General features: G+C 41.0%; 1 protein-coding gene across 1 annotated transcript in view; it reads left to right on the top strand.

The window, feature by feature from the left end:
• Positions 1 to 27,017, top strand: part of Vps53 (VPS53 subunit of GARP complex) — a 134,546-nt gene that overhangs the window by 14,618 nt on the left and 92,911 nt on the right. Inside the window, exons 3-6 of the mRNA XM_070027427.1 lie at positions 4,446 to 4,495; positions 6,529 to 6,595; positions 23,866 to 23,952; positions 26,391 to 26,506. Of these exons, the coding sequence (XP_069883528.1) occupies positions 4,446 to 4,495; positions 6,529 to 6,595; positions 23,866 to 23,952; positions 26,391 to 26,506 (320 nt within the window). The remainder of the gene's footprint in view (positions 1 to 4,445; positions 4,496 to 6,528; positions 6,596 to 23,865; positions 23,953 to 26,390; positions 26,507 to 27,017) is intronic.

Here is a 27,017-nt window from a genome sequence, read left to right on the forward strand (position 1 = left end):
GCCAAGCAGAAAAGTTCAAAAGACTCTTATCTCCAATTAACAAGCAAAAAGCTAGAACTGGAGGTATGGCTCAAGTAGAATACCAGCCATAACTGAAAAGGCCAAACAGGAACACAAGGCCTGCATTCAGGTCTTGAAAGGGGAAGGGGAGGAAGAATGGATTCTATCCAGCAGAGATAGGGGCCATGGACTGTTATGTCTGTTTGCATATGAGGAAATAAGAACTCAGAGATTGCCCTCAAATTCTGCATTAGAAATGGCAGAGGTGAGCCAAACTGATGACACAACTGCTGTTTACATGTATGGTGGGGATTTCAGTTACCTGCAGTCCAGATTTGACACCATCAGATTGGATTGAATCAAGTTGAATTATAGTTTTCAAATGAAAGTAACTTCTTTCTTTCTGAGATTTATCTCTCTTTCAGACAATGGTTTGATATCTGAAAATTGTGAGGAGTTGTAGCTTGCTCCAGTGATGAGATATGAACAGCTCATTATGACATCTCAGATACCCCTGTTTCTCTTACCAAAACTGCTCCTAGAAGGCTTCTGTACTCCTCACACCAGCAGAGGGAGCTGGGAGCTATTTATTTCTTTATTTCTTTTGTATGTATGTTTATGTGTATTTATTTTGGTGCCAGTCCTGGGTCTTGAACTCAGAGCCTGGCTTGGGCTCTGTCCCTGAGCTCTTGTTCACAAGGATAGCCCTCTACCATTTGAACCAGAGTTTTACTTCTGAATTTCTGCTGGTTTATTGGAAATAGAGTCTCATGGACTTTTGTTCACAAGCAGGCTTCAAGCTGAGATCCTCAGATCTCAGCCTCCTGAGTAGCTAAGATTATAGGTGTGGGCCGCTAGACAGGAGCCATTTAAAACCACACTTCCCATATCATCTCCAGTTCTTTTTGAGGTGGAATATCTGTTAGAGGAGAGGGAAAGAGGATTTACAAAATTATATTTTGAAAACTTTTTGAGTTGAAATGCTTCTTTCTCTCCTCCAGAGTTGTAGTCTCTATCCTCCAGTAGAGGGCACCATTTCCTCACATTTTCCCATTTCTAAGGTTAGAAATGGTCTGTTTTTGTCATCTTAACAAGAAAACCTTTATTGTAATTTCAGTACAGTGCGTAATCAGTGTATAATAATTAAAAGCAACCATAGAAAAAAGGAGAAAAACTTTTTATATAGTAAAACTACTGGTTTCATAGATGATGACCATTAGTATTACATCATTAGGATGTAACCTTCCAGACTTTTTCCCCCTAGTAGATCTACATAACTTAAAAAATAAAGTTATTTGGTGGTTGAGGTATAACATGCCATAATCTTTTTCTTTTCTTTGAGACAAGGTCTTATGTAACCCAGGCTGGATCTGTATTTTCATTCTTCCTTAGATTCCTGAGTGTTGGGATATGCAGGTACTACCACACTTGGCTTGAATTAGGATTTTTTTTTGTTTGGTTATAGGGTTTGAATTTAGGGCCTCAAGCTAGGCAAGAACTCTACTATTAAACCACAGTTTCAGCCCACTTTTGTGCTGGTTATTTATTTTTATTTTTATTTTTTGGGGGGTCCGGTCGTGGGGCCTGAACTCTGGGCCTGGGTGCTGTCCCTCAGCTCTTCAGCTCAAGGCTAGCACTCTACCACTTGAGCCACAGCGCCACTTCCGGCTTTTTTCTTTTTGCTTATGTGGTGCAGAGGAATCGAACCCAGGGCCTCATGTGTGCAAGGCAAGCGCTCTACCACTGAGCCACCTTCCCAGCCCTGTGCTGGTTATTTTTGAGATAGGATCTTCCTTCCTGCTCTGGCACATGACTGAACTGTAATCTGCCTGTTTTAAATGTCTCATTGTAGCTAGCTCAGGATAATAGGCACACATCACCAAACCCTTTCTCCATTGTGAAAGACTTTTGAAAACTTTTCTGTCCAGGCTGGTCTTGAACTGTGATTCTCCAAATCTCAGTCTCCTAAGTAGCTAAGATTACAGACATTAGCTATCAGTACCATGTTTACTCATATAACTTAATTTTTTTTTCCAATACTGGGGTTTGAACCCAGAGCCATGCACTTCCTTGGCTTGCTTGCTCAATTAACATTCTACCACTTGAACCAGGCCTCCAGCCCAGATTTTGCTACTTCTTTTGGAGAAGGAGTATTATAGACTTTCTGCCCAAGATGGCTTTGAATTGCAGCCCTCTGAATTCTAGCCTCCTGGGGCTGGGAAAGTGGCTCAGTGGTAGAGCGCTTGCCTTGCATACAGGAGGCCCTGGGTTCGATTCCTCAGCACCACGTAAGCAAAAAGAAAAAAGCTGAAGTGGTGCTGTGGCTCAAGTGGTAGAGTGCTAGCCTTGAGCTGAAGAGCTGAGGGACAGCGCCCAGGCCCAGAGTTCAGGCCCCACGACCAGACGCCCCCGCCCCCAAAAAAAGAAAAATGAATTCTAGCCTTCTGAATAGCTAGAATTATAGTTGTGAGCTACCAACACCCAGTCAAAAAATAATTTTTTTTTTTTTTTTTTTTTTTTGTCGGTCGTGGGGCTTGAACTCTGGGCTTGGGCACTGTCCCTGCGTTCTTCAGCTGAAGGCAAGCGCTCTACCGCTTGAGTACAGTGCCACTTCGGGTTTTCGAGTGGTTTATTGGAGATAAGAGTCTCACAGACTTTCCTGCCCGGTCTGGCTTTGAACCGTGATCCTCAGCCTCCTAAGTAGCTAGGATTACAGGCATGAGCCACTGGCGCTGGCAAAAAATAAAAAAAAATTTTTTTTTCTTTGATCAAGCTGCCAATTTTTATTTTTCACACAAGGGTATTTATATGCTTGGACTTAGGGCGTGGTGCAAAGGTGGTGGTTAGTAGATTTAGGGCGGGGTGAAAAGGTGGGATTCTGTAAACTCAGCCTCAGGTTGTTCCAGTGAGATAGTTAAGCCTATCAAGTATGAGAGACTTAACTTTTGGCTCCCAACATCTCCCCCTTTCTTATTTAGAAAATTGACCATCAATTGTTGGCTGCTCTTTTTAAGGGGGTGACAGAGGCTCTGTTCCTCTAAGGGGCCAGGGTTTTTCTCCATTCCCGAGCGAGCGTCCTCACTCGGGGAGGGGAGTTTTACAGGCCTTGGCATGTTTTTTGAGGAGACGGCTTGTGGGTATGCATGCCAACCGTCATGCACCAGAGCTTGACACTTAGGGGTCTTGGGTTTTGGGATCTCGTGGATCCATCCCCCTGCAGTCTTACCTGCACCCTTGATTTGAGCAAAAAAATAAAAATCTTAAGTGAATAACTTGATAACTTTTCAGGAAGTGAAAGCAGCCTTATGAGCACCATAAGTATCTTCAGCAGGCCTTTCTTGCCTTTTCACAATCATTTTTACTCCTAACCATAACCACTGTTTTGCCTTCTAACATGAAAGAGTAGTTCTAACTATTTCTGAACTGTAAATGTAATCATATAGTATATACTCTTGATTCTGGCTCTTTTCTTTAGTAAGATTTATTCGTGTATGTGTCATAATAGTTCACACATTTTATCTACTAATTTTGTTATATGAATTTGTCATAATCCTGTATACAAGGGGTTGGCAAACTTTCTGTGAAAATCCAGATATTAAATACCTTAGGCTTGGTAGCCATGCAGTATCGTCTTGACTCCAGCTTCGCTTTTGAAGCTCAAAAATAGCCATCAACAGTGTGTAAGAGAATGGACATGGCTGTGTTCGTTATTTCAGTTAAACTTCACAAAAAATAGATCTGGTAGTAGTTGCCAACTATTGCTTTTCTTTAAAAAAAAAAAAACCAACATGGGATCATACTGTGAAATTAAACTTTTTAAATTTCATAAATAGAATAATTCTACCTAGGTTGGTGTCGGTAGCTCACACCTATAATCCTAGATACTCAGAAGCCTGAGATCTGAGAATCAATGTTTGAAGCTACCCTGGGCGCATAAGTCTGTGAGACTTTTTTTTTTTTTTTGGTCGGTCATGGGGCTTGAACTCTGGGCTTGGGCACTGTCCCTATGCTCTTCAGCTCAAGACTAGCGCACTACCACTTGAGCCATAGTGCCACTTCTGGTTTTCTAATGGTTTATTGGAGATAAGAGTCTCAGGGAGTTTCCTGCCTGGTCTGGCTTTGAACCATGATCCTCAGATCTCAGCCTCCTGAGTAGCTAGGATTACAGATGTGAGCCATCGGTGCCCAGCTCCCGTGAGACTCTTATATTCAGCTAACCAGCAAACAGCTGGAAGTGGAGCTATGGCTCAAGTGGTAGAGTACATTCTTTGGTAGAAAAAGCCAAGTGAGAGTTTGGGGCCTTGAGTTCAAGCCCCAGTACTGGCACCAATAGAAAAGAAAAGAAAGGAAGGAAGTGGGGGAGTGAGAGGAAAGAGAAGAAGAAGGAAGGAAAGAAAAAGAATTTTAGGTGATATAACAGCTTTGTATTCTTTTCTTTATCTTAGTCTCTGGCAAATATAGATGATGTCGTGAACAAAATTAGACTGAAAATAAGGTAAGTATTTTCATATGATTGTTAATTAAGGAAACATTGTTTGTTTAGTTAATCACTTGCTGAATTACAGTATTCTATGAGAACACTGAAATCTCAAATGAAAATGAACAATCATCAAGTATGAGGGTATAAGCCTATAATCCTCAGGATGTTAAGAGGAGAATCTCAGGTTCAAGGACAGCCAGACCCTATCCCTGATAAACAAGGTCTAGGAATATACCTCAAGGGCTGGGAAGGTGGCTCAGTGGTAGAGCACTTGCCTTGCATGCATGAGGCCCTGGGTTCGATTCCTCAGCACCACATAAGCAAAAAAGGAAAAAGCTGGAAGTGGCGCTGTGGCTCAAGTGGTAGAGCACTAGCCTTGAGCTGAAGAGCTGAGGGACAGCGCCCAGGCCCAGAGTTCAGGCCCCACGACCAGACCCAAAAAAAAAAAAAAGACTATAGCTCAATGCTAGAGCATTTGTCTACCATGCCTGAGGCATGGGTGCTAGTCTCAGCAACACAAAACAACAAAATAACATGCAATAACCTTGTTATGCTGGTTTCCAAATGAATCCTGTGGTAAGCCACTTGGTTCTTTGACTAGTCTTCAATTATTCATTAAAAAGGAAGAAAGCTTCTGTTCAAAACAGTTAGCTATAAAAGGAGACAAAAACAATATTTTTAATGGCTTTATTTCCCTAGTGGCTTTACCTTTTTTGTATTCCCAAGGAGCAATTATGGAGCTGAATTTAGATTGTCCATCTGTTGGTTACCTACTAGGTAATCTATTGGTTGACCTGGATGATAGTCTGGGATTAAACATTGTGATAGCTAGGATTACAGGCATGAGCCACCAGTTCCCAGCCTGCTTTTAACTTTTAATGTGGGAAAACATCCATTTTGAATCCAGGAAATGAGTTTTTTCCCTATAATCTTTGGGTCTTTTAGTGTAGGCCTCTGCCCAGGAATGTTTTGTTCCATTGGTGCATTAAGTAGCAGAAAAGATTTTGAAGACTGCAGTTAAATGATAGCCCAGGCAAAAAAGTTCACAAGATTCCTTCTTAACCAAAAGGTGGGCCCAGAGGCATGTATCTGTTATCTTAGGCACAATGAGAAACCTAATATAGAGAATAGTGCCCAGGCATATGCCAGGCAGGATATGAGACCTTCTATCTCAAAAGTAAACCAGCCAAAAACAGGACTGGAAGTATGATTGAGCTGTATAGCACCTGCCTAGTAAGAATGAGGCCCTAAATTCAAACTCTAGAACCACCCTTCCCCCCCAAAAAAAAAGAAAAAAAGAAAGAAAGAAAGAAAGAAAGAAGCTTCCTTATTGTTTTGTTGGACTTTAGCTATAACAGTTCTTGTGAGACCTCAGTCCTCAGTTCCAGGGTATGCTTAGAGAAGGGAAATTCCTTGATGATTCAAAGATCACTTGTGATCTTTTCTACCTTTTCACTACCATATCATGAATGGATTCATCAAGTGAATAATGAAACTGACTGACACACATTCCTCTGGTTGAGGTGCCATTCAATGGTCTATGTTGAGCCACAGGGAAAAGAGGATCTGGAAGCCAGAAGTGGGTCTCATACACATTGCATGTGTATGAGCACTTACTCCAGAGACTAAGTGCTGATTTCATACATCATCCTGGCTCCTTCTAAGGTTATGGAGGAAGGATTTTGTTGGGGGTAATTTGAATTCTCTGGCTTATTCCTGTAAAACTTGTGCAACTGTGTCATTTCTGATTTACTCCATGAAGAACACTAAAGTTTTATTTGTCCTTCCGGACAGCTCTGAATATTGAATAAAAACTGCCATTTTTTTTTTTTTAAAGACAAAAGTTGATTCATCAGTCTGCACTGGACTTAGCTTCTTAGACTGCTTTTGCTGCCCCCTGGGTCTGAGGCCTCATTCTCAAATCGCTCAGGTCTGGTGTTAGGGATAAATAGTTACAGTCTGCAGAAATTTTAGATAAATATTTTTTTTTGGTCTACCTACGGTAGAGATTATTTGAATGATTTGTATCTTTTAACTTGTTTTGCTAGGAGACTGGATGACAATATTCGAACTGTTGTAAGAGGTCAGACAAATGTGGGACAGGATGGAAGGCAAGTAAGTAACGTATTCCTCCATACTAACTACATTCCCCTAATTCTTTTTTCTTTTCTCCACTCCTGGGGCTTGAACTCAGGGGCTAGGCACTGTCTCTGAGCTTCTTTTGTTTAAGGCTAGCACTCTACTACTTGAGCCACAGTACCACTACTGGCTTTTTCTGTTTACGTGGGACTGAGGAATCAAACCCAGGGCTTCATGCATGCCAGGCAAGTATTCTACTACTAAGCCACATTCCCAGCCCTCCCCTAATTTTTGAAGACACCAACGGCAAGGTGGCAGAGCATTTGCCAAACATTTTACTGATCTATCCATGTATAGCATGGACACCTGCATAGGAGCAGTAGGCTACCTATGCCAGGCATGAGTCCCATTCCATGTCCTCCAGACTAGGGTTATATGGGCTGGGGCTTAACAGCTACAGTAAATTAACTGAAGTGTCTTTTTCTTTAATCTTAGTGTCAGAAGTCTCTTGTGCCTTCCTTTATTTTGTGTTCTATGGCTAAATCAAATTACTGCTTTTGTCTGTCAGCTAAGTTGTTGGGAGTTTTGCCATTACTTTTCTGCCACAAAAGACAGTATAGCTAACAGCTACAGTTCTTTATACCTAGCTTCTTTGGCCAACAGGCAACTGGATTCCTTTCAGAGTTTTAAGGTTCTTTCCAGTTCTAGGGCTGTTGTGAAGGAATAGAGGGACAAAGAAGCACATGAGAGGATAGTCCTCAGTGACTAAAAGGCCAGATGTTATCTATTAGCCATTTTCTTTTTTATTTGGATTCAGTTCTTCTTGTTAGGTGTCATATTTCAGAAATTGCTGTTATAACAGAAATGCTGAGCAAGCCTTTCCTCTCTGGTGTCTGGTTCTCCCTTCAATACAGATTCAGTAAGGGGCAGAGTGCACTGTTGTGAGTGCTTCAGTACTGTTATTTGTCTTCTGACATTTGCTAGTAGAGCTAACTTCTGAAATGTTCATTATGCTGCTTAGATGCAGGGAAGCAGACTATACCGTTTTTCCTTTGCTAATGGATGCAGGTGTTACAAGTTTCTTTTTCATTTTCAGATTTATCTATTTTTCCTACATTATATGACTTTGTTTCACTCTTAATAGTCCTATTGTCCTACTAACTAATAAGTAATCTATCTTCTTGGTTAGCACCTATGCGTTTATTTATACACAGGTTAATTTCTTGAAGTATTTCCTGAACTCTGCGTGGTCTTTAGTTTTTTGTTTTATTCTCATCTACGGAGTCTAGAAGCACTGTATTTCTGGCTGATGAACCCATGTAAACATGTCCCTTAGAGATAATACTGTGCCTGCAGAGCTCCTCATTCTGCTGATTTACTTTTCCTAATACATGTCTGATCACATCATCAACCTCCTCAGAAACTTCACTGTCTCCTGGCATATCAGTGACATCATATGGGTTCTTTCACTTGCTGGCTTATCCCACCTATAAAACTGATTTTTGCTCCTTTTGTCTTGTATCCACACTGAAAGCTGAGTGTGCTACATGCATGCTGTGCCTTTGCTCCCATGCTCTGTGCTTTCTACCTGGAATGTTTCTTCTCTCTGCAATAAAGTACTATTACTTTTTAGTGTGCATCAGCCTACACTTAGATTGGCTGACTAGAAACTTTAAAACATTTATGAGAATCTCAGAGTTTTATTCTTTTGTTTATGTATGTGCTGGCCCTGGGGCTTGAACTCAAGGCCCGGGTTCTGTCCCTGTGCTTTTGTGCTCAAGGCTAGCACTCTCCATATGAGTCACAGCTTTACTCTGGCATTTTTGGTATTTAACTAGAAAAAAGAGTCTCATGGACTTTTCCTGCTCAGGCTGGCTTTGAGCCATGATCCTCAATCTCAGTTTCCTGAGCAGCTAGGATTATAGGTATGAGCCACCATCACCTAGCAAAAAGTCCCAGTTGTTAATAGTGAATGACTCATCAGATTTTTTTGGTTGGGTCATGCGACACATAGACAGATGGACAGACAGGCAGACAGACAGATATCAGGGACCAGCACCCAGGTTCAAGTTCAAGTTCAAGATCCAGGACTAGCAAACAAACAAACAACCTTGGTTGCTTGCATTTTAACATTGGTCACAGAGTAGCAGTATTGGAGAAATCAGTCAGCCTAGAAATGGTCCGGCAGGCTTCAAGAATGTCCACCTTCACATGGTAATGGGTTACAGGTTGCTGCTGCAGGGCAGGTCATATTTCAGAGAGCAAGACCACATTTTCAAGAATGTTTAGATAGCATTTCAATCTGTGATGGAATTTTGTATTCGTCTCCTTAGAACCCAGACAGAAAGGAAGCCCAGAAGAAATAATTGCTTTTCCTGTCATCTTCTCCATCTGTCTTTTCCAACAGTTTGTAAAGCTGAAGTGGAGGCTTTTTTTTTTTTCCAGGGAGCTTTGGGCCCTGTCCTTGTCAGCTCCTAGGGTTAAAAGCTTTACTCTGGCTGGTGGTTTACTAAGGGAGTCTCTTTTTGACTGGCACAGTCTTGGGAGAATTATGGATGTTCCAAAATACTGAGTTTTATAGGTCAAGAGGCCCATGTTCCCCTGTTCCCTGTAACACAGGAAAAATTTGTTTTCAGAACTTGCTTCCTCAGCTTCTGGGCAACCTCAGGAGGAGAGTGGTAATATGGACAAAAGGAAGTTTTCTCATAAACAGATGTGAATTTTAGTCTGTTTGAATAAGGAAACATGCTTACTTTGTATTGATGTTGTCTTAAAAGACTTTTTTTTTTTTTGTCGGTTATGGGGCTTGAACTCTGGCCTGACCACTGTTCTTCAGCTCAAGGCTAACACTCTACCACTTGAGCCACAGTGCCACTTCTGATTTTCTGGTGGTTTTTATTGGAGATAAGAATTTCACTGCCTTTCCTGCCCAGGCTGGCTTTGAACTGTGATCCTCAGATCTTAGTCTCCTGAGTAGCTAGGATTACAGGTGTGAGCCATCAGCACCCAGTTTAAAAGACATTTTTAGCAGAAAACTTCTGTTAAAAATTAAGAGAGAGGAGGTAGTTTAGAAATTGAAGATACTATGTGGCCATCTCTTGAAATTCCTGAAATGCAAGCTGCCTGGTTAGTACTCTGCTAACCATTTTATAGTTTTTGAATGTCCTATGTGTGCCAACTTTGAAATGATCTAATCCTGGAGGATTATATGGCACCAAGTCCTCTGTGTGTGTGTGTGTGTGTGTGTGTGTGTGTGTGTGTGTGTGTGTATGTGCGTGCTTGTGCATGTGCATGTATGTGCACATGTGTGTGAATGTGTACTGGTCCTGGGGCTTGAACCTGGGCCTGGGCCTTGTCCCTGAGCTTTTTAGCTCAACTACTGGCTTTTTAGTGGTTAATTGGAGATAAAGAGACTCATAGACTTTTCTGCCTGGGCTAGCTTTGTATGATCCTTAGATCATATAATCCTAGCTAGGATTACAGGCATAAGCTAGCTGCTGGCTCTCAGTGTCCTCTCTACTTTTTTTTTTTTTTTTTTTTTTTTGTTGGTTGTAGGGCTTGAACTCTGGGCCTGGGCACTGTCCCTTAGCTCTTTAGCTCAAGGTGAGTGCACTGCCACTTGAGCCACATCGCCACTTCCTGTTTTCAGGTGGTTAATTGGAGATAAGAATCTCACAGACTTTCCTGCCTAGGCTGGCTTTGAACTGTGATCCTCAGATCTCAGCCTCCTGAGTAGCTAGGATTACAAGTATGAGCTACTAGTGCCCGGCTTCTCTTCACTTTTATCTATTGAAATCATCAGTCCAAAACTTTAATTAATGACCATATGTTTGAAATTTTGTGGATAAAATGAGTCAGTTCAACCAAACAAGTATATGATCTGGCACTATGAAATTCACACAGCTTCTCAAGAATTAAAATGGACAGCTGGAAAGTAAGTAGAAAGAGCTGTGAACAGAGGAGCCAGTTAAAAGGGGAAGAAGCTGGCATGTAAAATATCAAGACTGGTTAGACCTTGATCAATTTCCAGTAAGTTTACTGTGAATCACCAAGATTGCCTTTTTAGGCTTCCATCTACATTACTAATTTTTGTCTCCTCTAGTGCTGTATCCATACCGAAGCTTAGCCTTGTGCCCTTGGCTCCGTGCTGTAGATGAAATGTTTCTTCTGTCTGTAGTAGAATAGCATTGTTATAGTAGCTCAGCCACTAGGTTTCTGTTTCTTCAGTGGATCTTGGCTGCATTGTGATCATTTCTTTGATAAGGGATTGTACAAGGTTTGGGAGGAGAAGAGAATTATTTCCCTCTCAGGTTCTGCTCACTAAACTTTAATTTGGAAGACGCATTGGATAATTGTCGAGTAGGCTTCCACCCAGTTCAGGAATTCTTTAGATAACTTCTCAGACAATTCATCATCCAGTAGAAACATGGATAGTTACAGCAGTGGTAAACTAGCTCACTACTTTATTAACCCCTAGAACATGTTTGTACAGCTTTAATTGTAAGAGACTTCTTTTTTAGACTGACTGGAAATAGTGAAATAGACTTCTTTGAAACTGTTCTTGATCTTGATTCTGCCAGTTAAGCCACTGTACTTAGGTCTAATTCCTCTTCCTTATCACAGCTTCTGAAATTTAAAGTAGTTATTATGTTCCTTTGTAACGTTCTTTTTTTAACCTGACATTTTAAGTTTCCTTAATTTTCTGATACAATTTTCTGTTAGCAGTTTGTTAGCATCTCCCCCTTAAAATGTTTCCCAGGAATTAACATACTATATGACAGACAGAAGGACAATTCACCGGGGCTGGGAAGGTAGCTCAGTGGTAGAGTGCTTGCCTTGCATGCATGAGGCCCTCAGTTTGATTCCTCAGCACCACATAAGCAAAAGGAAAAAAGCCAGAAGTGGCGCTGTGGCTCAAGTGGTAGAGTGCTAGGCTTGAGCTGAAGAGCTGAGGGACAGCGCCCAGGCCCAGAGTTCAGGCCCCAGGACCGGACCCAAAAAAAAAAAAAAAAGAAGAAGGACAATTCACCTACTTTTTAAGAACAAGTAGGGTTCTTTCAGAGGATCTGCCAACTCCTTGAAACACATGAAAAATTATTATCATTGGTCAGTCATGGGGCTTGAACTCTGGGCTTGGGCACTGTCCCTGCATTTTCAGCTCCAGGCGAGCACTCTACTGCTTGAGCCACAGCACCACTTCTGGTTTTCTAGTGGTTTATTGGAGATAAGAGTCTCACGGGCTTTCCTGCTCAGGCTGTCTTTGAACCTTGATTCTGAGAGCTCAGCCTCCTAAGTAGCTAGGATTACAGGCATGAGCCACCAGCGCCCAGCTTGCTGTTACATTTTTTGGTCAGTCTTGGGCACTGTCCCTAAGCTTTTTTGCTCTGCCACTTTTTTTTCCCCCCCCAGTCATAGGGTTGAACCCAGAACTGGGGCACTGTCTCTGGCTTTTTCTGTTTATGTGGTACTGAGGAATCGAATCCAGGGCTTCATGAATGCTAAGCAAGGACTCTACTGAGCCACATTCCCAGCCCAATGCTTTTCCACTTTGAGCCATGGCTTCATTACCCATTTTCTGGTGATTGGAGATAAGAATTTCACAGACTTTCCTGCCCAGGCTGGCTTTGAACCACAATCCTCAGATCTCAGCCTCCTGAGTAGCTAGGATCTAGGTTTAAGCCACCAGCACCCAGCTGAATTATAAATTTTTGTATGTATATAAATGTTTCTGGAAAGAAAGCTCATTGATTTTTCTAGATTCTCTAAGGAGTCTGCAATTCTTCCGAAGTTCAAAGCCACTTGTTTAGACACTGTTCTTCTATTCCCTAGCATTTGGTAGAATTTTTGGCAGCCGTATCACACTATTACCTTCTATTGAGCTGGCAGTCATCTGCAACCCTCAGGTAAAGACAGAGTGGTAGATAGATTCCCCAGAGATAAGAAAGCAACCTAAATGGCTTTAGCAGGCTAGTAAGTGATCCATACCCACCTTCTGGGGGAGTGAATATCCTTCCTGAAGTCACACATCAATCTAACTCAACTGTTGTCATATCTGAATGCAGACGTGGTGTTGCCAGATCTATCAGCTTTTCAAGAGAAACCAGAAATCTTATGTACCTTTCTCAGTTTTCAAATGTTGGCTTAGTATTTTCATAAACACTGCAAAGGCCAAACAAAACATATCATGGGCCAGCAGTTTTCAATACTGCCCTAAGTCTTTTTTATGTGAACTCCATTTAAACTTTCTCCTCCTTTATTTGTGTGAGAGATTCTTTAAAATTAAGTGCCAGGCTTCATGTGTCTCAGCCTTGGTTTTATCTTGTTAAATTTGCTTGATGGTTCCAACCTATTGGCCTGTTGGAATCTCAAGGACCTCCCAATTTTATCTCTAGCAGATATCCCAGACGTACCCTGGATGTCTTCATTCAAGTTATAAATGGAAAGAATGGAAGATCAGTTTGGGTTCAGAGCTCTGTGGCATGCCATTAGTGCTTTCCTATTCTTCTCTTCCTCATCATCAATGAAATGCCTGTGTAAAAAACAATTTCTTTTGTCCAGGGCAGTATTTTCGTATCTTTCTGTTTCAGTTTTCCCCAGGAAAGGAACTAAATTAGTAAAGCATATGACTTCTAGAGAGATAGAATTCACTGCTTTTCATCATGTAAATTAGCACATCATCTCATTCAAGCATTCAAGAACACAAATAGCATTCTCCTGGCCTGAAGTAGGTAGGTGGTGGGACCTCACACTGTTGTCATGATCTCTATTATATGAGAGCATGAATTTATTATTAGCTCACTAGCAAGAAGCTTTGTGTTCTTACACTCTATCACTTTAAATGTATTCTTTTTGTCATCTTCTCTTGGGAAGGAAATGAAACACATTAGTTGATAGAAATGAAAGTAAATAATGGCATTAGGCACTGGGGCTTATTGTTTAAATGTTGTCTTATTGTTTTTGTTTTCAAGGCCTTGTGCTTTTGCTTAGCTTCTTCAGTCAAGGATGAAGCTCTACTACTTAAACCACAGCTATACAATCTGGCTGGTTAGTTGGAGATAAGAGTCTCACAAACTTTTCTGCCTGTGCTTGCTAAGATCCTCAGATCCCAGCCTCCTGAGTTTCTTCTAGGGTTACAAATGTGAGCCACAGCACTTAGCAACATTAGTTTTAAAAAAACACAAGGGTGCCAGTAGGGGTAAGCTGTCAGTGCCTGGTTTATCACTATGTCTCTTTCTGATTTATTATTCCCACAGAAAATTTGTGAACATTAAGAAATAGCTCTTCTAGTTTCATGTAACCTTTAATTTCCTCCCTATCCGTATGAATTTGCCTATTCTGTGTACTGCATATAAGTGGAATGTAACAATTTTGGGCCTTTTGGTTCTACTGAATTTAATTTACAATGACTTTAAGGTTTATCTATATTGTAGCATGTATCAGAACTTTATTCCTTTTTATGGCTGAATAATATTCCACTGTATGGCTCTTCCTCCTTTTGTTTTTCTGTTTACCAGTTTGTGGATACATGGATTGTTTCCTGCTTTCAGGTAGTATAAAACCTTGCTATGAACATTGGCATACAAATAACCATTCGATCCCTCTTTCAAGGAGTAGAATTACTAGATCATATGGTAATTTTAAAGGATTTTTAAATTTAAACTATTGGAAACATTGTTTCCGTACTGTGGTGAACTTTAATAATATATACTTACATTTTTAGGTAAACAAAATATGTTAACATAAGAATGTTTCTTCCTTTCTCTTCATTCATTCCATACAAACTATGTTTAAAAGAGACTGTAAATTCTTAAGCTTTGAATTCAATGCCTAATAATAGAGATGGCTTTCCCTACACCAAATAAAACCACCCGTAGTTTTTCTTTTATTTAGTTAACAAGTCCTGAAGTTGGGCTATTTCCTTCCTGACTTAAGAAACATAAGTCCTACTTGTCTGCAACATGATTATTTAAAACAGGTTTAGGCAAATGTGTGCCAAGAAGGAACACTGAGGTTTGTTATTTTTCTGAGCCATCTCCATCTCCATTGGCACTCTCCAGGAGCCAGGAAAGGAAGGTCAAGTGTACTTCTCCATCTCCCTGTGTCCATGTTAAAGGTATGCATTAGTTTAAACTGGACTCTGTGCATCTAAAGAGGAAAATGGCATTCTTCACTATAACTGCTCTGGTTCTTTCCCAGGTCACACTTGCTTTTGATTGCTGGTAGTCAGAGCTTTGTTAAGGAAAATTCCATCCTCCGTTTCAGGTTGTGCATTTGAAAAATTGCAATATATCTGCTGACAGGGCAAAGCTTTTCAAGCCCTTGACACAGATATTCAGATATGTTATTAACAATGGGTAAGAATTTGAAACTCTTCCTTTGCATAAGAAATTGGCCTTTTTTTTTTTCCTTTTCCCTCTATGATTCATGGAAATCAAGTGTTTAGAGGATGAATTCAGGGCTGTGGTTGTCCTGTCAGCATTTCCATTAATAGCTCCCTATGTTCAGGAGTCTGTAATGAAGCTATAGAATTTTCTTTGCATCCATTCAGGCTCTCAGGTTTCCTCTGGAAAGAGATTAATTTTGTAAAACCACAGACAATGCTTTTTAAGTCATTTTGGTTTGGTGTTCTACACTCATCTTTATTAAAGCTTTATAAGAAAGTTTTCATCCTCTAATATTGGATCACATGCCAGGAAGGATTCTGTTTTCTGTTGTAGATAGACTCTGAATAGATTCATTAGTTTTTTAGATATTGTTGTGACACTTATAATAGGGGTGTTCGGCAAAATTTATTAGGGCTACTTTCGGAACAGCTCCCAGTTAAAAGGAAGAGATTACTTCTGTACTTGTACCTATTGACAATTTGATGTTCCAAATCCTGTCTTTTATAAAGCAAGAGAATATGCAAATTAAAGTGTCTTTACTAACCCTTCTTTTTCATGTTTTTTTTTTTTTTTTTTGCCAGTCATGGGGCCTGAACTCTGGGCCTGGGCACTGTCCCTCAGCTCTTCAGCTCAAGGCTAGCGCTCTACCACTAGAGCCACAGCGCCACTTCTGGCTTTTCTTTTTTCTGTTTATGTGGTGCTGAGGAATCGAACCCAGGGCCTCATGCTTGCAAGGCATGCACTCTACGGCTGAGCTACCTTCCCAGCCCCTTTTTCATGTTTTTCATTTGTTTGTTTCTGGAATGAGAGCTTATGTAGTCCTTTAGCATTGATAGCATAAGTACTGCTTCTGTTAAGGCAGAAGTGGACACTTTCTCTATTTTTCATTGACTACTTGATCTTAGGAGATTTCTTTCTTTTTTTTTTTTTTTTGGTCGGTCGTGGGGCTTGAACTCTGGGCCTGGGTGCTGTCCCTCAGCTCTTCAGCTCAAGGCGAGTGCTCTACCACTTGAACTACAGTGCCACTTCCGGTTTTCTGGTGGTTTATTGGAGATAGGAGTCTCACGGTCTCTCCTGCCCAGGCTGGCTTTGAACCGCGATGCTCAGATCTCAGCCTCCTGAGTAGCTAGGATTACAGGCGTGAGCCACCAGCACCCAGCGACCTTAGGAGATTTCTGTGACTAAATCAGCCTTGTGTGCACAGATACCTGGGCTATTTATCCATCCTGTACCTTTCCAGATCTCTAGAATCAGGAATGTACTGTTATAAGACTAATATGTCTTGTGGTTGAATTACGATAAACAAAGATACATTTTGAGTTGTTTGGCAGAACATATAAAATCTTTTGAATCTGTATTCCTAATGTTTTATTATGATATAAATGCTTGTCTTACATTGTCCCAAATGTTGATATATATGTTATTAGATCCTCACAAAGATGTGAATTAGGCCATGTAAAAGTTGTCCTTCCTACACTGCAGATGAAGAAACAGGCTTAGACAATGTGTCTAACCATGGATCCATATTTTCTTCCTTTCCCCTCCCTATCCTCTCTTCTTTCTTCTCCCCTCCCCTTCCTCTCCCCTACCCATCTCCCCTCCCTTTCCTTTAAGGTCTTGTGCTTGCCAGGCAGTTATTCTATTATGGCCTGAATTGTGATCCTCCTATTTATGCTTTTGTGTCTGAGAGGACAGGCATGCACTACTTTTTTTTTTTTTTGCCGGTCATGGGGCTTGAACTCTGGGCCTGAGCACTGTCCCTCAGCTCTTCAGCTCAAGGCGAGTGCTCTACTACTTGAGCTACAGCGCCATTTCCGGTTTTCTAGTGGTTTATTGGAGATAGAAGTCTCACAGTCTTTCCTGCCTGGGCTGGTTTTGAACATCGATGCTCAGATCTCAGCCTCCTGAGTAGCTAGGATTACAGGTGTGAGCCACTAGCACCCAGCAGGCATACACTACTGTATGTCGCTTTTTATTGGTTGAAATGGGGTCTTGTGAGGGTTTTTGTTGTTGTTGTTGTTTTCGCCTAGGCTGTCCTTGAACTATAATCCTCCCAATTTCTGCATCCCAAGAAACTAAGATATAGACATGAGCTACCATGCCTGGCTAGATCCAGGTTTTCTTTTTTTTTAACTGTATTTTTTTTGTCTTTTCTTTTTTGGTACTGGGGATCGAACCCAGGACGTTGCACTTGCTAGGCAAGCGCTTTGCCACTGAGCTACATCCCAGCCCCCAGGTTTTCTTATTCTTAGTATTCTGAATTTTTGTCTGTACAAAATTCACTGTTGTTTATTTGTTAGTTTCTGGGAGCTAGGAATGGAAGAAACCCAAGGCCTCAAGCTTGCTAGGCAAGCTCCATATCACTGACCTACATCCTTGGCCCCAAATTCTCTTTATAAGCAGTGATGACAGATGCTTAAAAAGAGATTTGGGAATCACTTTTTTCTGATTCCTCAAGGGATCCAGGAGTGATCATGGCTCCATTCATCAGCTGGTTTCTCCCAGAAACTGCACTGAGCAAAGGACCTGAGGATAAAAGAAGAAGTATATGTGTGGACTGAAAACATAGGAGTCATTGAGTTCTGATGAGAATGAATTAAACTGAAAGAGAACAGATCATTAAATGAAGTCCCAAGAGAGTCCATTTCAAAAGAACATTTGGAACAGAAGGTGTCTCTAAAACTCAGCTGCAAGAGACATCCAGGTGACACTAAAAGGATTGTTTCTCCTGAATGAAGACCCATAATACAGATGAGAGTTACTAAATGATACCAATTAGAAGTACTAGTAGAAATGGGAAATTAGAATGAAGTCAGTAACCTCTAACTTGGCAGTTAGAAGTCATAGCTTTTTGAGGGAAGTTGACCTCTTTTAAACTTGGACAAGTTATTTCTTTAAATGTGCCTCATTTCCTAAAAGCATTGAATTTCTGTACCTTTTATTCAGCAAAAGCAGCTGAGGCTTTTGCTTAAAGATTTCCTTCTTCCACCATTTAGACTAGCTGCTTTAAATATCCTCATCCTCAGGGTTACATTTTACCAGGGAAGCTGTGACAATGCTTTCATGTCTCCTCTGCTCCCAGTTATTCCATGGCCAACAGATTTTGAGCTATGGGTGATAATAGATATAGGCAGAACTTTATAATGTAAATGTTTAGTCTTGTTTGGGCACTGCTAAATGTGTGTCACAGCCTCATCTTGTGATGTTAACTTCTGGCTTGTCTCCTAAAAACAATAAAAAAAAAAAGAGCTCTTTGGTTCACATTTTCAGTGACTATGGTGTACAGAAATCATAAATAAAAGTAACTTAGGTGGAACCTTTGAAAAAAATAAGGTGAGAATTATTCCCTTTGCTCCTTACATTTTTTTTGGTTCACAAACTTGGAAAGAAGCCATTCTTTAAATAAAACCTTTTTTATATTCTAGGCTTCTGAATAGAGGAACCATTGTTAACAATAATCATCCAATGGGCATCAACCTGGCATCTGACCAGGGCTGCCAGTCCTAGAAGGAGCATGGGGTGTTGTTGGATGCAAGGAAGCATGGTGCTGTATACACACAGCCATCTGTGGCTGCAAAAGGCCTGAGCCTCGGCTACTGTTAAACATCATCATGGGGAATGGGCAGCATTGTATTTTTGCTGAGCCTTCTTAAAGTACCTCTTCCCCGGCTGGGGATACCCTGTTTCCACAGCAACAGCTCTCAGTGGTGCCAGGATAGCCATCAATATCAGAGGGACTTTCCATTAATAGAAGCTACTTAAGCTTAGGTGTCTACCTTCAACAGATATTGTCTAGGCTTGTTTAGGACTCATCAGATGTAGCCCTCAGCAATTTCTGCTTTCTTGAGAAGTTGCTTACTTAGGAAATGATGCTGAATGGTTCTTTATTTCTGCCTTGGCCTCCAAAATTCTGGGATTATAGGTATATACCACTGTGTTTTAACAAGCACTCCATTTTATTGAAGGAATGAACAAAAATTTAAACTTTTTTTGAAGCATGTTTTATTTGCAACATGATTCAAAATGACATCTTCTTGATCCACAAATTATTCTTCTGAAATACTGTCAGGTATTGAATATTGCCAGTTTATTTACAAAGTTCTTTTACAGAAAGATGGATCAACAGTCTCTGGCAATTAGAAAGATAGTATTTTGTGAAATACTGTATTGCATCTAAGAGAGAGGTCAGGGATTTATATTAATAGCTGCCATTTAGTCAGCCCTTTCCAGATCTGAAGACAGAATCCCAGTTTACACTGTGTTACAGAAAACAGGAGATTATTTGGAAGGATCCAGCTGTGTCTTGTTTTGAAGGAAGTTGAACAATCTGATTGAGGGAAGACAAACTGGGCTTGTCAAATAGCTGAAGCCCAGGATTAGAATGGCACTCTGTGTCATTCTGTTTCTGTGACTCTTCATATATTGGCTTCATTTCTTCTTACAGATCACCTTTCCCTGTTAGGTTTTTAAAAAGAGGTAGCCAAGTAAGAACTGCACCATGCATGTGGTATTCAGGTAAGGGGTAGGTTTATTCAGTAGACCTGCTGGGACCAGGCAAGGTTGGCACTCCATGTGGCTGGGAAAGGCCTGGGAAAGAGCGAGAGCTGGGAAAGAGAGAAAAGAGAGAAAAGAGCTAGAAAAGAGCAGAGAGAGAGCGTGTCTGGGAAAGGTGGGAAAGAGAGCTAGGAAAGAGAAGGGAGCTAGAAAAAAGAGAGGAAAGAGCTAGAAAAGAGCAGAGAGAGCACAGAGAGAGTACAGAGAGAGGGCATCTGGGCCTGGGCTAGGCCTTATCTAGGGTATGGGCGGAGAAAGGTGTGGCCACATCAAATTCAGATGTGACCTCAGCGGATACAGATGTGACCTCTTCCAGGTGTCCCAGTTGCCTAGGTAACGCAGGTGCTGGGTGGAGACTTTGCAGTGAGGAGGGTGGAGTCTGCTCGCCATCCAGGAGTGGACCTTACATTCCCCACTCATCTCTCTCCCCTTTTTTGGGTGGTATTGGTGTTTGAATTCGGGGCTTTGTACTTTCTAGGCAAGTGCTCCACCAATGGAGCCACATTCCTAGTTTGAGTTTCCTCCCTTACTGGGGAGCCTCACTACTGTCTAACTCAGTCTCATATCTTGAAACTTACCTCACCAGAAAGATGAATTAATTCCCAATTCTATCCAGTTCTGGAGAATTCACAGGAAACCTCTGATCATCCCAGTTTGAACAGCTGACTGTAAGAATACCATGAGGGAAGATTGACAGATGGGAAAAAGACTAGGTCAGCAATTCCCAGATGTTCACTGCTGAACCCAGTGTTCCTTCTTACCTATAAATCTTTGAGATAGGTGGTAGTATTTCTAGTCTGGAAATTGTGGCACAATCCCTCTTAGAGGTCAAGTGGCCAGACAGAGTTCACACAGTTAAGTGACAAAGCCAAGCCTCAAATCTCAGTCTGCTGGTACAAAAATCCTTGCTTTTCACTGATAGTAGTTTGCTTTTTCATGCAATAGAAAGGAAAAGGGAACCAGCAAATAGGTATAAAATGGAAAGTGGAAAGTGACAATAATAGCAGAATGGTAGAAAAATCTAATTTTCTTCCCAGTAACTGTGATCCTTAGCACCTTATTTTTTCAGAGAGTAGTCTAAAGCTATGCCAGTTCTTCTGAAATCAACAACCTTTCCTCTTTCCTGCATTGGCAGCAAATGGAATCTTAGCTTAAAATCTCCAAGACTGCCTGAGGGCTATAGGATAAATTCAATATAATTCTCTGATAGAGCAAATTATAAAATTAGATGCATCCTAGAGCCAGAAGGAATGTTTATTTCTCAAGGCATTTCCATTGGGTCATTCCTTTGTGGACACAGGTAGCAGACAACAGGTCTGGAAAAAGAAAAGGAAAGGAAACAAAGAGAAAGAAGAAGTAGAATGAGTGCCAGATCCCATGCTGCTTATCTTCTATGTCCATGACCTGCTATGGCTTTTCGAGCCTATTCATGGTCTACTTCAGAGGGCAAGGGAAATTTAGAGTAATGGTTGTATAAATACCCAGATATTCTAATAGGTTTTGTTAAGTTTGGAAGGCTGTCTCATGAGATGCTTTGAATCTTCTAATTAGAGATTTCTAATTATTAAAGACAGACACATTAGTAACTACTGCCTAATAACATCATTAGAACCACATTCTTGTTTCAAGTCAGACTCCAGGCAGAGGAAAAAGCTCAACATGGATTGAAAGCAGGCATTTCAGAGTGATTAATGCTGTTTTTAATCCACATGCAGTTTGGAATGGAAAAGTAGCCACATTCTATTTTAAAGAGTGTCTAGGGACAGTGCCAGATTCTTTCTTTGAGTACATTTTCTGGTAGTAAAAGTATTCTTGTAGTTCTTAAAAAATAAAATCCTTTGGTTGGTCTTATGGTTATTGTAATGTCAAAAAACTCTTCCGTCTGTGTTATCGGTTATTAGAGATTAGGTAGCAAATATTTAGGGTATAGGTTGACAGTGGACTTGCTTGATAGAGTGGCTGTTTCAGAAGAAGAGTTTTGACTCTGGAAAATGAATTACATTACATTCACCAACTTTCATACATTATTATAATAAGCCAAAGTATTTCAACCTAAAAAAAATTCTGGCAGACAGTTTATCTTTCTTGAAGACTGTGAAATGTAAGCTTGTGTGAATCTTATTTGTTTTCTGGAAGAAAGAAATGGTAGCTTCAGTAGAGACAGTTCTGGTAGGATGCCAACTTGAGAAGACAAAGCTAGAGTAGGAAGGAACCTTTTCTCTCAGAAAGGATGAGACAAACATCTGCAGATTTAGATCTCAGTACTGAACATGACCCTTTTTGCCTTGCTAACTGAGTAGCATATGTTTTAGGGTGTTTGTCACTGTGTCATAACATGACCTACATGTCCGAATTCCGTGCAAGCTGTGCCCAAAAGCCAATCCATTCTAGTGGTCAGCTGCCTCCAAAACTCCTCTTTGGTGCTTTTTCATACCATAATAAAATGTGTTTTAGAAACCTCCAGTGGATTTAGGACTCACTTACCTTCATGCAACATTTCTGGCATTAGATCACATGTTAGCCAAATAGTATTGCTAGAATGTGATGCTGAGCTTTTGAACTACATACTACTTGTGATTGTACCAGGATTGTTAGCTCACCTCATGCAGAGCCTGGTCTCAGTGCTTCCACCCATTTATGCACCCTGGTGTTTTTAATCCATTGGCAGTGATTGTTGAATTCCAGCTGTGGTTTAGGTTTGGCCACGTGCTATAGATAAAGATACACATATCAGCAAAATGACTTTTTTTTGTGTATATGTGCCAGTACTGGGCTCGAACTCAGGACCTGAGTGCTATCCCTTAGCTTTTTTGCTCAAGGATGGTGCTCTACTACTTGAGTCACAGCTCCACTTTTGGCTTTTTGCTGGTTAATAATAGTCTTGTGGACTTTCCTGTCGGGGCTGACTTTGAACTGAGTAGCTAGGAATACAGATGTGAGTCAACAGTGCCTGGCCAATCACTTTTGAGAGTATCACAGAGCAAGTATTGATACTGAGATAGTAATCAAATACTGCCTGTAACCCAGCAAGGCTGGTTGATTTAACCATAGGGCATAAAAGAAAACCTTCTGTCCTTGGTACTTATTCTAAAGCATACATATAATCCCTATAGACTGCTAATACTTATATATCCAACAATTCAAAAACACTTTTTTAAATGAATTTATATACTGTAAGACATAATCACTTGCCTCTTTCCAACAGTCATGTTGGTTTTGTGATAAGCAGTCATGTTAGAGTGGCTGAAGGCTCAACTCTGGGCCTCCTCTCCTTCTTTTCTCTCTTCTGTTTTCCTTCCCTCCCTTCTCCTCCCCAGGTATATGGCATGTATTAGGTATATTACTTGTGTAATGGAAAGAATGAATGAAATCCTGATTGGCGTGGCTAACACTCTTGATTACTAAAGGAATTCAAGGCAGCAGTTGGACTATAGGTCATCTTCAGTCACAGGACTAGGAAGTACCAGTGTCCTACTTGTGTATACCTTTAGCACTTGTTACTCCTCTTCTACTGCTGCCCCTACTTTCTGAAAATAACGTGGGTTGTAATTCTTAAAATGTGTAACATCCATCTCTGTAGGTTTTTATTTCCATAGAGATATTTGGCTCACTATTAGCTCCAAGTATTCCTTTCTGATTTGATTTCATTGGTTCCCAAGTGGGATACTATAAATGTCTTCAAGATTTGCCACAAATTTGGAGGCCCCATACACAGTGCTGACTTTTTTTTGATAGTGAAATCTTTAAGAACTTTCAGCCCGGCACTGGTGGCTCACGCCTGTAATCCTAGCTACTCAGGAGACTGAAATCTAAGGATCGAGGTTCAAAGCCAGCCTGGGCAGGAAAGTCTGTGAGACTCTTATCTCCAATAAACCACTAGAAAACTGGAAGTGGTGTTGTGGCTCAAGCAGTAGAGCGCTCATCTTGAGCTGAAGAGCTGAGGGATAGTGCCCAAGCCCAGAGTTCAAGCTCCACAACCGACAAAAAAACAACAACTTTCAAACCCAAAGCTACCCCAACAAAGTCACCTATCCACAGACTTTGATGGTAACTGAGCACAAATACGGAGACAGATGTGTTTGTCCTTTTTATTTTTGACATCAATAATATATGTAATAATCACTGATAAGGAAATAGTTTAGTTCTTACTGTAAAACTTTATGATGCAAATTGGGAGTCCCTAGTATTATTAACTTGGTTCCAAATGCTTGACTCTTGCTCTCCCTCACTACTATTTTGGTACAATATAATTGTCAGCCTAAGTGCAGTGAATCAACAGAACTTTTGGAGGCTGGAATTGATTACAGTGTAGTGATTGGTACTGTTCTACATAGCTTCTCATTTTTCACTTTATTTCTCTTACTCTAGGCACTTGAAGAGGCCCAGAAAGCTATTCAGCAACTCTTTGGAAAAATCAAAGATATCAAAGACAAGGCAGAAAAATCAGAGCAAATGGTGAGTGTGTTTTCCAAACTTTTTTGTACTTCAATAGCTAGTGTTAGTTTCTCATCTAGTCATTGCAATTAATGGGCTTTTTCCTCCCACTTCTGGCCAGCTACAGTCATCCACTTTCTAGACAACCCTGGGAGCCCATTCCTGATCAAGTGGAGCTGCTGGTGAAGATTCATCATTCCTGTCCTATACTTGAAGTCCTGCTTTTAATGTTTTATTTATTTATTTTTATCTTTATTTTTAATTTTTTGGCCAGTATGGTGCTTGAACTCAAGGCTTGGGCTTAGCTTTTTTGCTCAAGGATGGCACTCTATCACTTGAGCCACACCTTCATTTCTAGCTTTTTTGCTGGTTAGTTGGAGACAAAAGTTTCTCTGATTTGTCTGCCTGGGTTGGCTTCAAACTTCTATCCTCAGATCTCATCCTTTTGAGTAGCAAGGATTCAGACCTGAACCACTGGCACCTGACTTTGCATTGGTTATTTTTGAAGTATGGTCTGTCTTTATGCCCAAGCCAATCCGGACAATGATCTTCCTGCTTTTGCTTCCTTGTTTCACTGGGAATGACATTCACACTGCACCCAGCCATTGTATTTCCCTTGTAGCTAGAATGATAGGCATGTGCTACCATGCCTATCTATTGGTTGAAATGAATCTCCTAAATTTTTTTCCTAGGCTGACTTTGAACCATGATGTCCTAATCTCTGCCTCCCAGGAAGCTAGGATTACAGGCCTGAGCCACTGCATTAGTCTAGACTTTTCTAACCTTATCAAGGAGGAGATGTGCTGAACTTGGTTCTTATATCCTCTGTGCTCTACGTTACATTACTATTGAGAGTGAATAAATGAAGTTTATTTCTTTCTTATAACTGGAGGTTTTGTGACCCTGGGTCAAATCTGAAGATATGCTAAAGTAAAACGAGTTTTCTAGTGGGGGGCTTGTGGCTCATACCTGTAATCCAAGCCAATCTGAAGGCTGAGATCTGAGGATTATGGTTTAAGCCATTGTGAAGGAATGTCGGTGGGACTCCAATTAACCTACCAGAAAGCCAGAAGTGGACCTGTGTCTCAAAATGTTAGAGTACTAGCCTTGAGCAAAAGCGCTCAAGGACAGCACCTAGGCCCTGAGTTTAAGTATCACAGAAAAAAAAGTTTTCTTTTAATTAATTAATTGTTTGTTTGTTTGTTTGTTTTGCCAGTCCTGGGGCTTGAACTCAGGGCCTGGGCACTGTCCCTGAGCTTCTTTTGCTCAAGGCTAGCACTCTGCCACTTGAGCCATAGTGCTACCTCTGGCTTTTGCTGTTTATGTGGTACTAAGGAATCAAACCCAGGGCTTTATGCATGCTAGACAAGCAATGTACCACCACTAAGCCATATTCCCAGCCATTTTTATTATCTTTAAGTTGTATAAAGGAAGTACCATTTAACAAAGCAGTTTATGAATGCAATACATAATCCCCTTAAACATTCTCACCCCCCTTCAACCCACCCTGTTCCTTTTCTTAATTCCTTCCTTCCTTCTTCCTTCCTTCCTTCTTTTCTTTCCTCCCTCCTCCCTCCATCTCTCCTTTTTTTCTTTCTTTCTGAGATAGGGTTTGACAGTTCTGTGTAGCATAGGCTGGCTTCAAATTCATTGTGTAGTCCTAGCTGACCTTGAACTTGCAATCCTCATGCCTAAACATTTCCAATTTGGGATTACAGGTGTGCACCTCTATGCTCAAATTAAATTTGGAGGGTTTGATCGGAAATTATTGTGATTGTTGTAAGAATGGTTTGGGTTTTTCGTGGACAGCAGGGTAAACCTAGCGCGCGCGCGTGCGTGCGTGCGTGCGTGCGTGCGTGCGTGCGTGTGTGTGTGTGTGTGTGTGTGTGTGTGTGTGTGTGTGTGTGTGTTGCTTCATGTGCTTTTTTTTTTTTTTTTGCCAGTCCTGGGGCTTAGAATCAGGGCCTGGGCACTGTCCTTGAGCTTCTTTTGCTCAAGGCTAGCACTCTACCACTCGAGCCACAGCACCACTTCTGGCTTTTTCTGTTTATGTGGTACTGAGGAATCGAATCCAGGGCTTCATGCATGCTAGGCAAGCACTAAGCCACATTCACAGATCTCATTTGCATTCTTTTTTTTTTTTTTTTTTTGTCGGTCGTGGGGCTTGAACTCTGGGCCTGAGCGCTGTCCCTCAGCTCTTCAGCTCAAGGCGAGCGCTCTACCACTTGAGCTACAGCGCCACTTCCGGTTTTCTGGTGGTTTATTGGAGATAGGAGTCTCACGGTCTCTCCTGCCCGGGCTGGCTTTGAACCGCGATCCTCAGATCTCAGCCTCCTGAGTAGCTAGGATTACAGGCGTGAGCCACCAGCGCCCGGCTCATTTGCATTCTTATAGAGCAACTCTTGGTTTTATCTTTGTTAACTATCCTCCTTTATCTTCTGTTGTTTTTCAATATTTAGGTAAAGGAAATCACCCGTGATATTAAGCAGTTGGACCATGCCAAACGCCATTTGACCACATCAATCACAACACTGAACCACCTACACATGCTGGCTGGTGGTGTCGATTCCCTTGAGTAAGTAATTCTTTGTTGGGCCCACAGGAAATCTATCACATACATCATGAAAACAGCTTCATAGGTTGTTCACTTTCTAGCCCAGGAAAGCCTTACTGTCCTACCCTACTTTTAACAAATAGGCCACAAGTCTTCAGTCTTTTTTTTTTCATTATGCCCTCTAGAATTCAAAACTTAACAAAAAAGTGAGGTGGTATTAATCTAAGAAGAACCTAGAAGACACAAGAAAGTGACCCCAAGAAATATGTCATTTACATGTGATTGATCTAGACCATTAAGTCAGACAAGGTGACCAGGCCCAAAATCCTTCCCCACAGCCTCTGTCCTGGGAAGTTTTCCTGCTTCTCTTAGGCTGAGTTACACTGTAACCAGAAATCACTTGAAAATAGACTTTTGATGTATCCCTCAACCCTCTAAAAAATAAAAAACTCAAAGAATAATAGCTTCCAGTTTGGCTTATAGAGAGAATGATACCTAAACACAATAGAAATAGTATCAAAAGAAGCTGCTA

This window comes from Dipodomys merriami, unplaced genomic scaffold (assembly GCF_024711535.1).
Source record: "Dipodomys merriami isolate MVZ:Mamm:240054 unplaced genomic scaffold, mDipMer1.0.p SCAF_19, whole genome shotgun sequence".
Taxonomy (NCBI): domain Eukaryota; kingdom Metazoa; phylum Chordata; class Mammalia; order Rodentia; family Heteromyidae; genus Dipodomys; species Dipodomys merriami.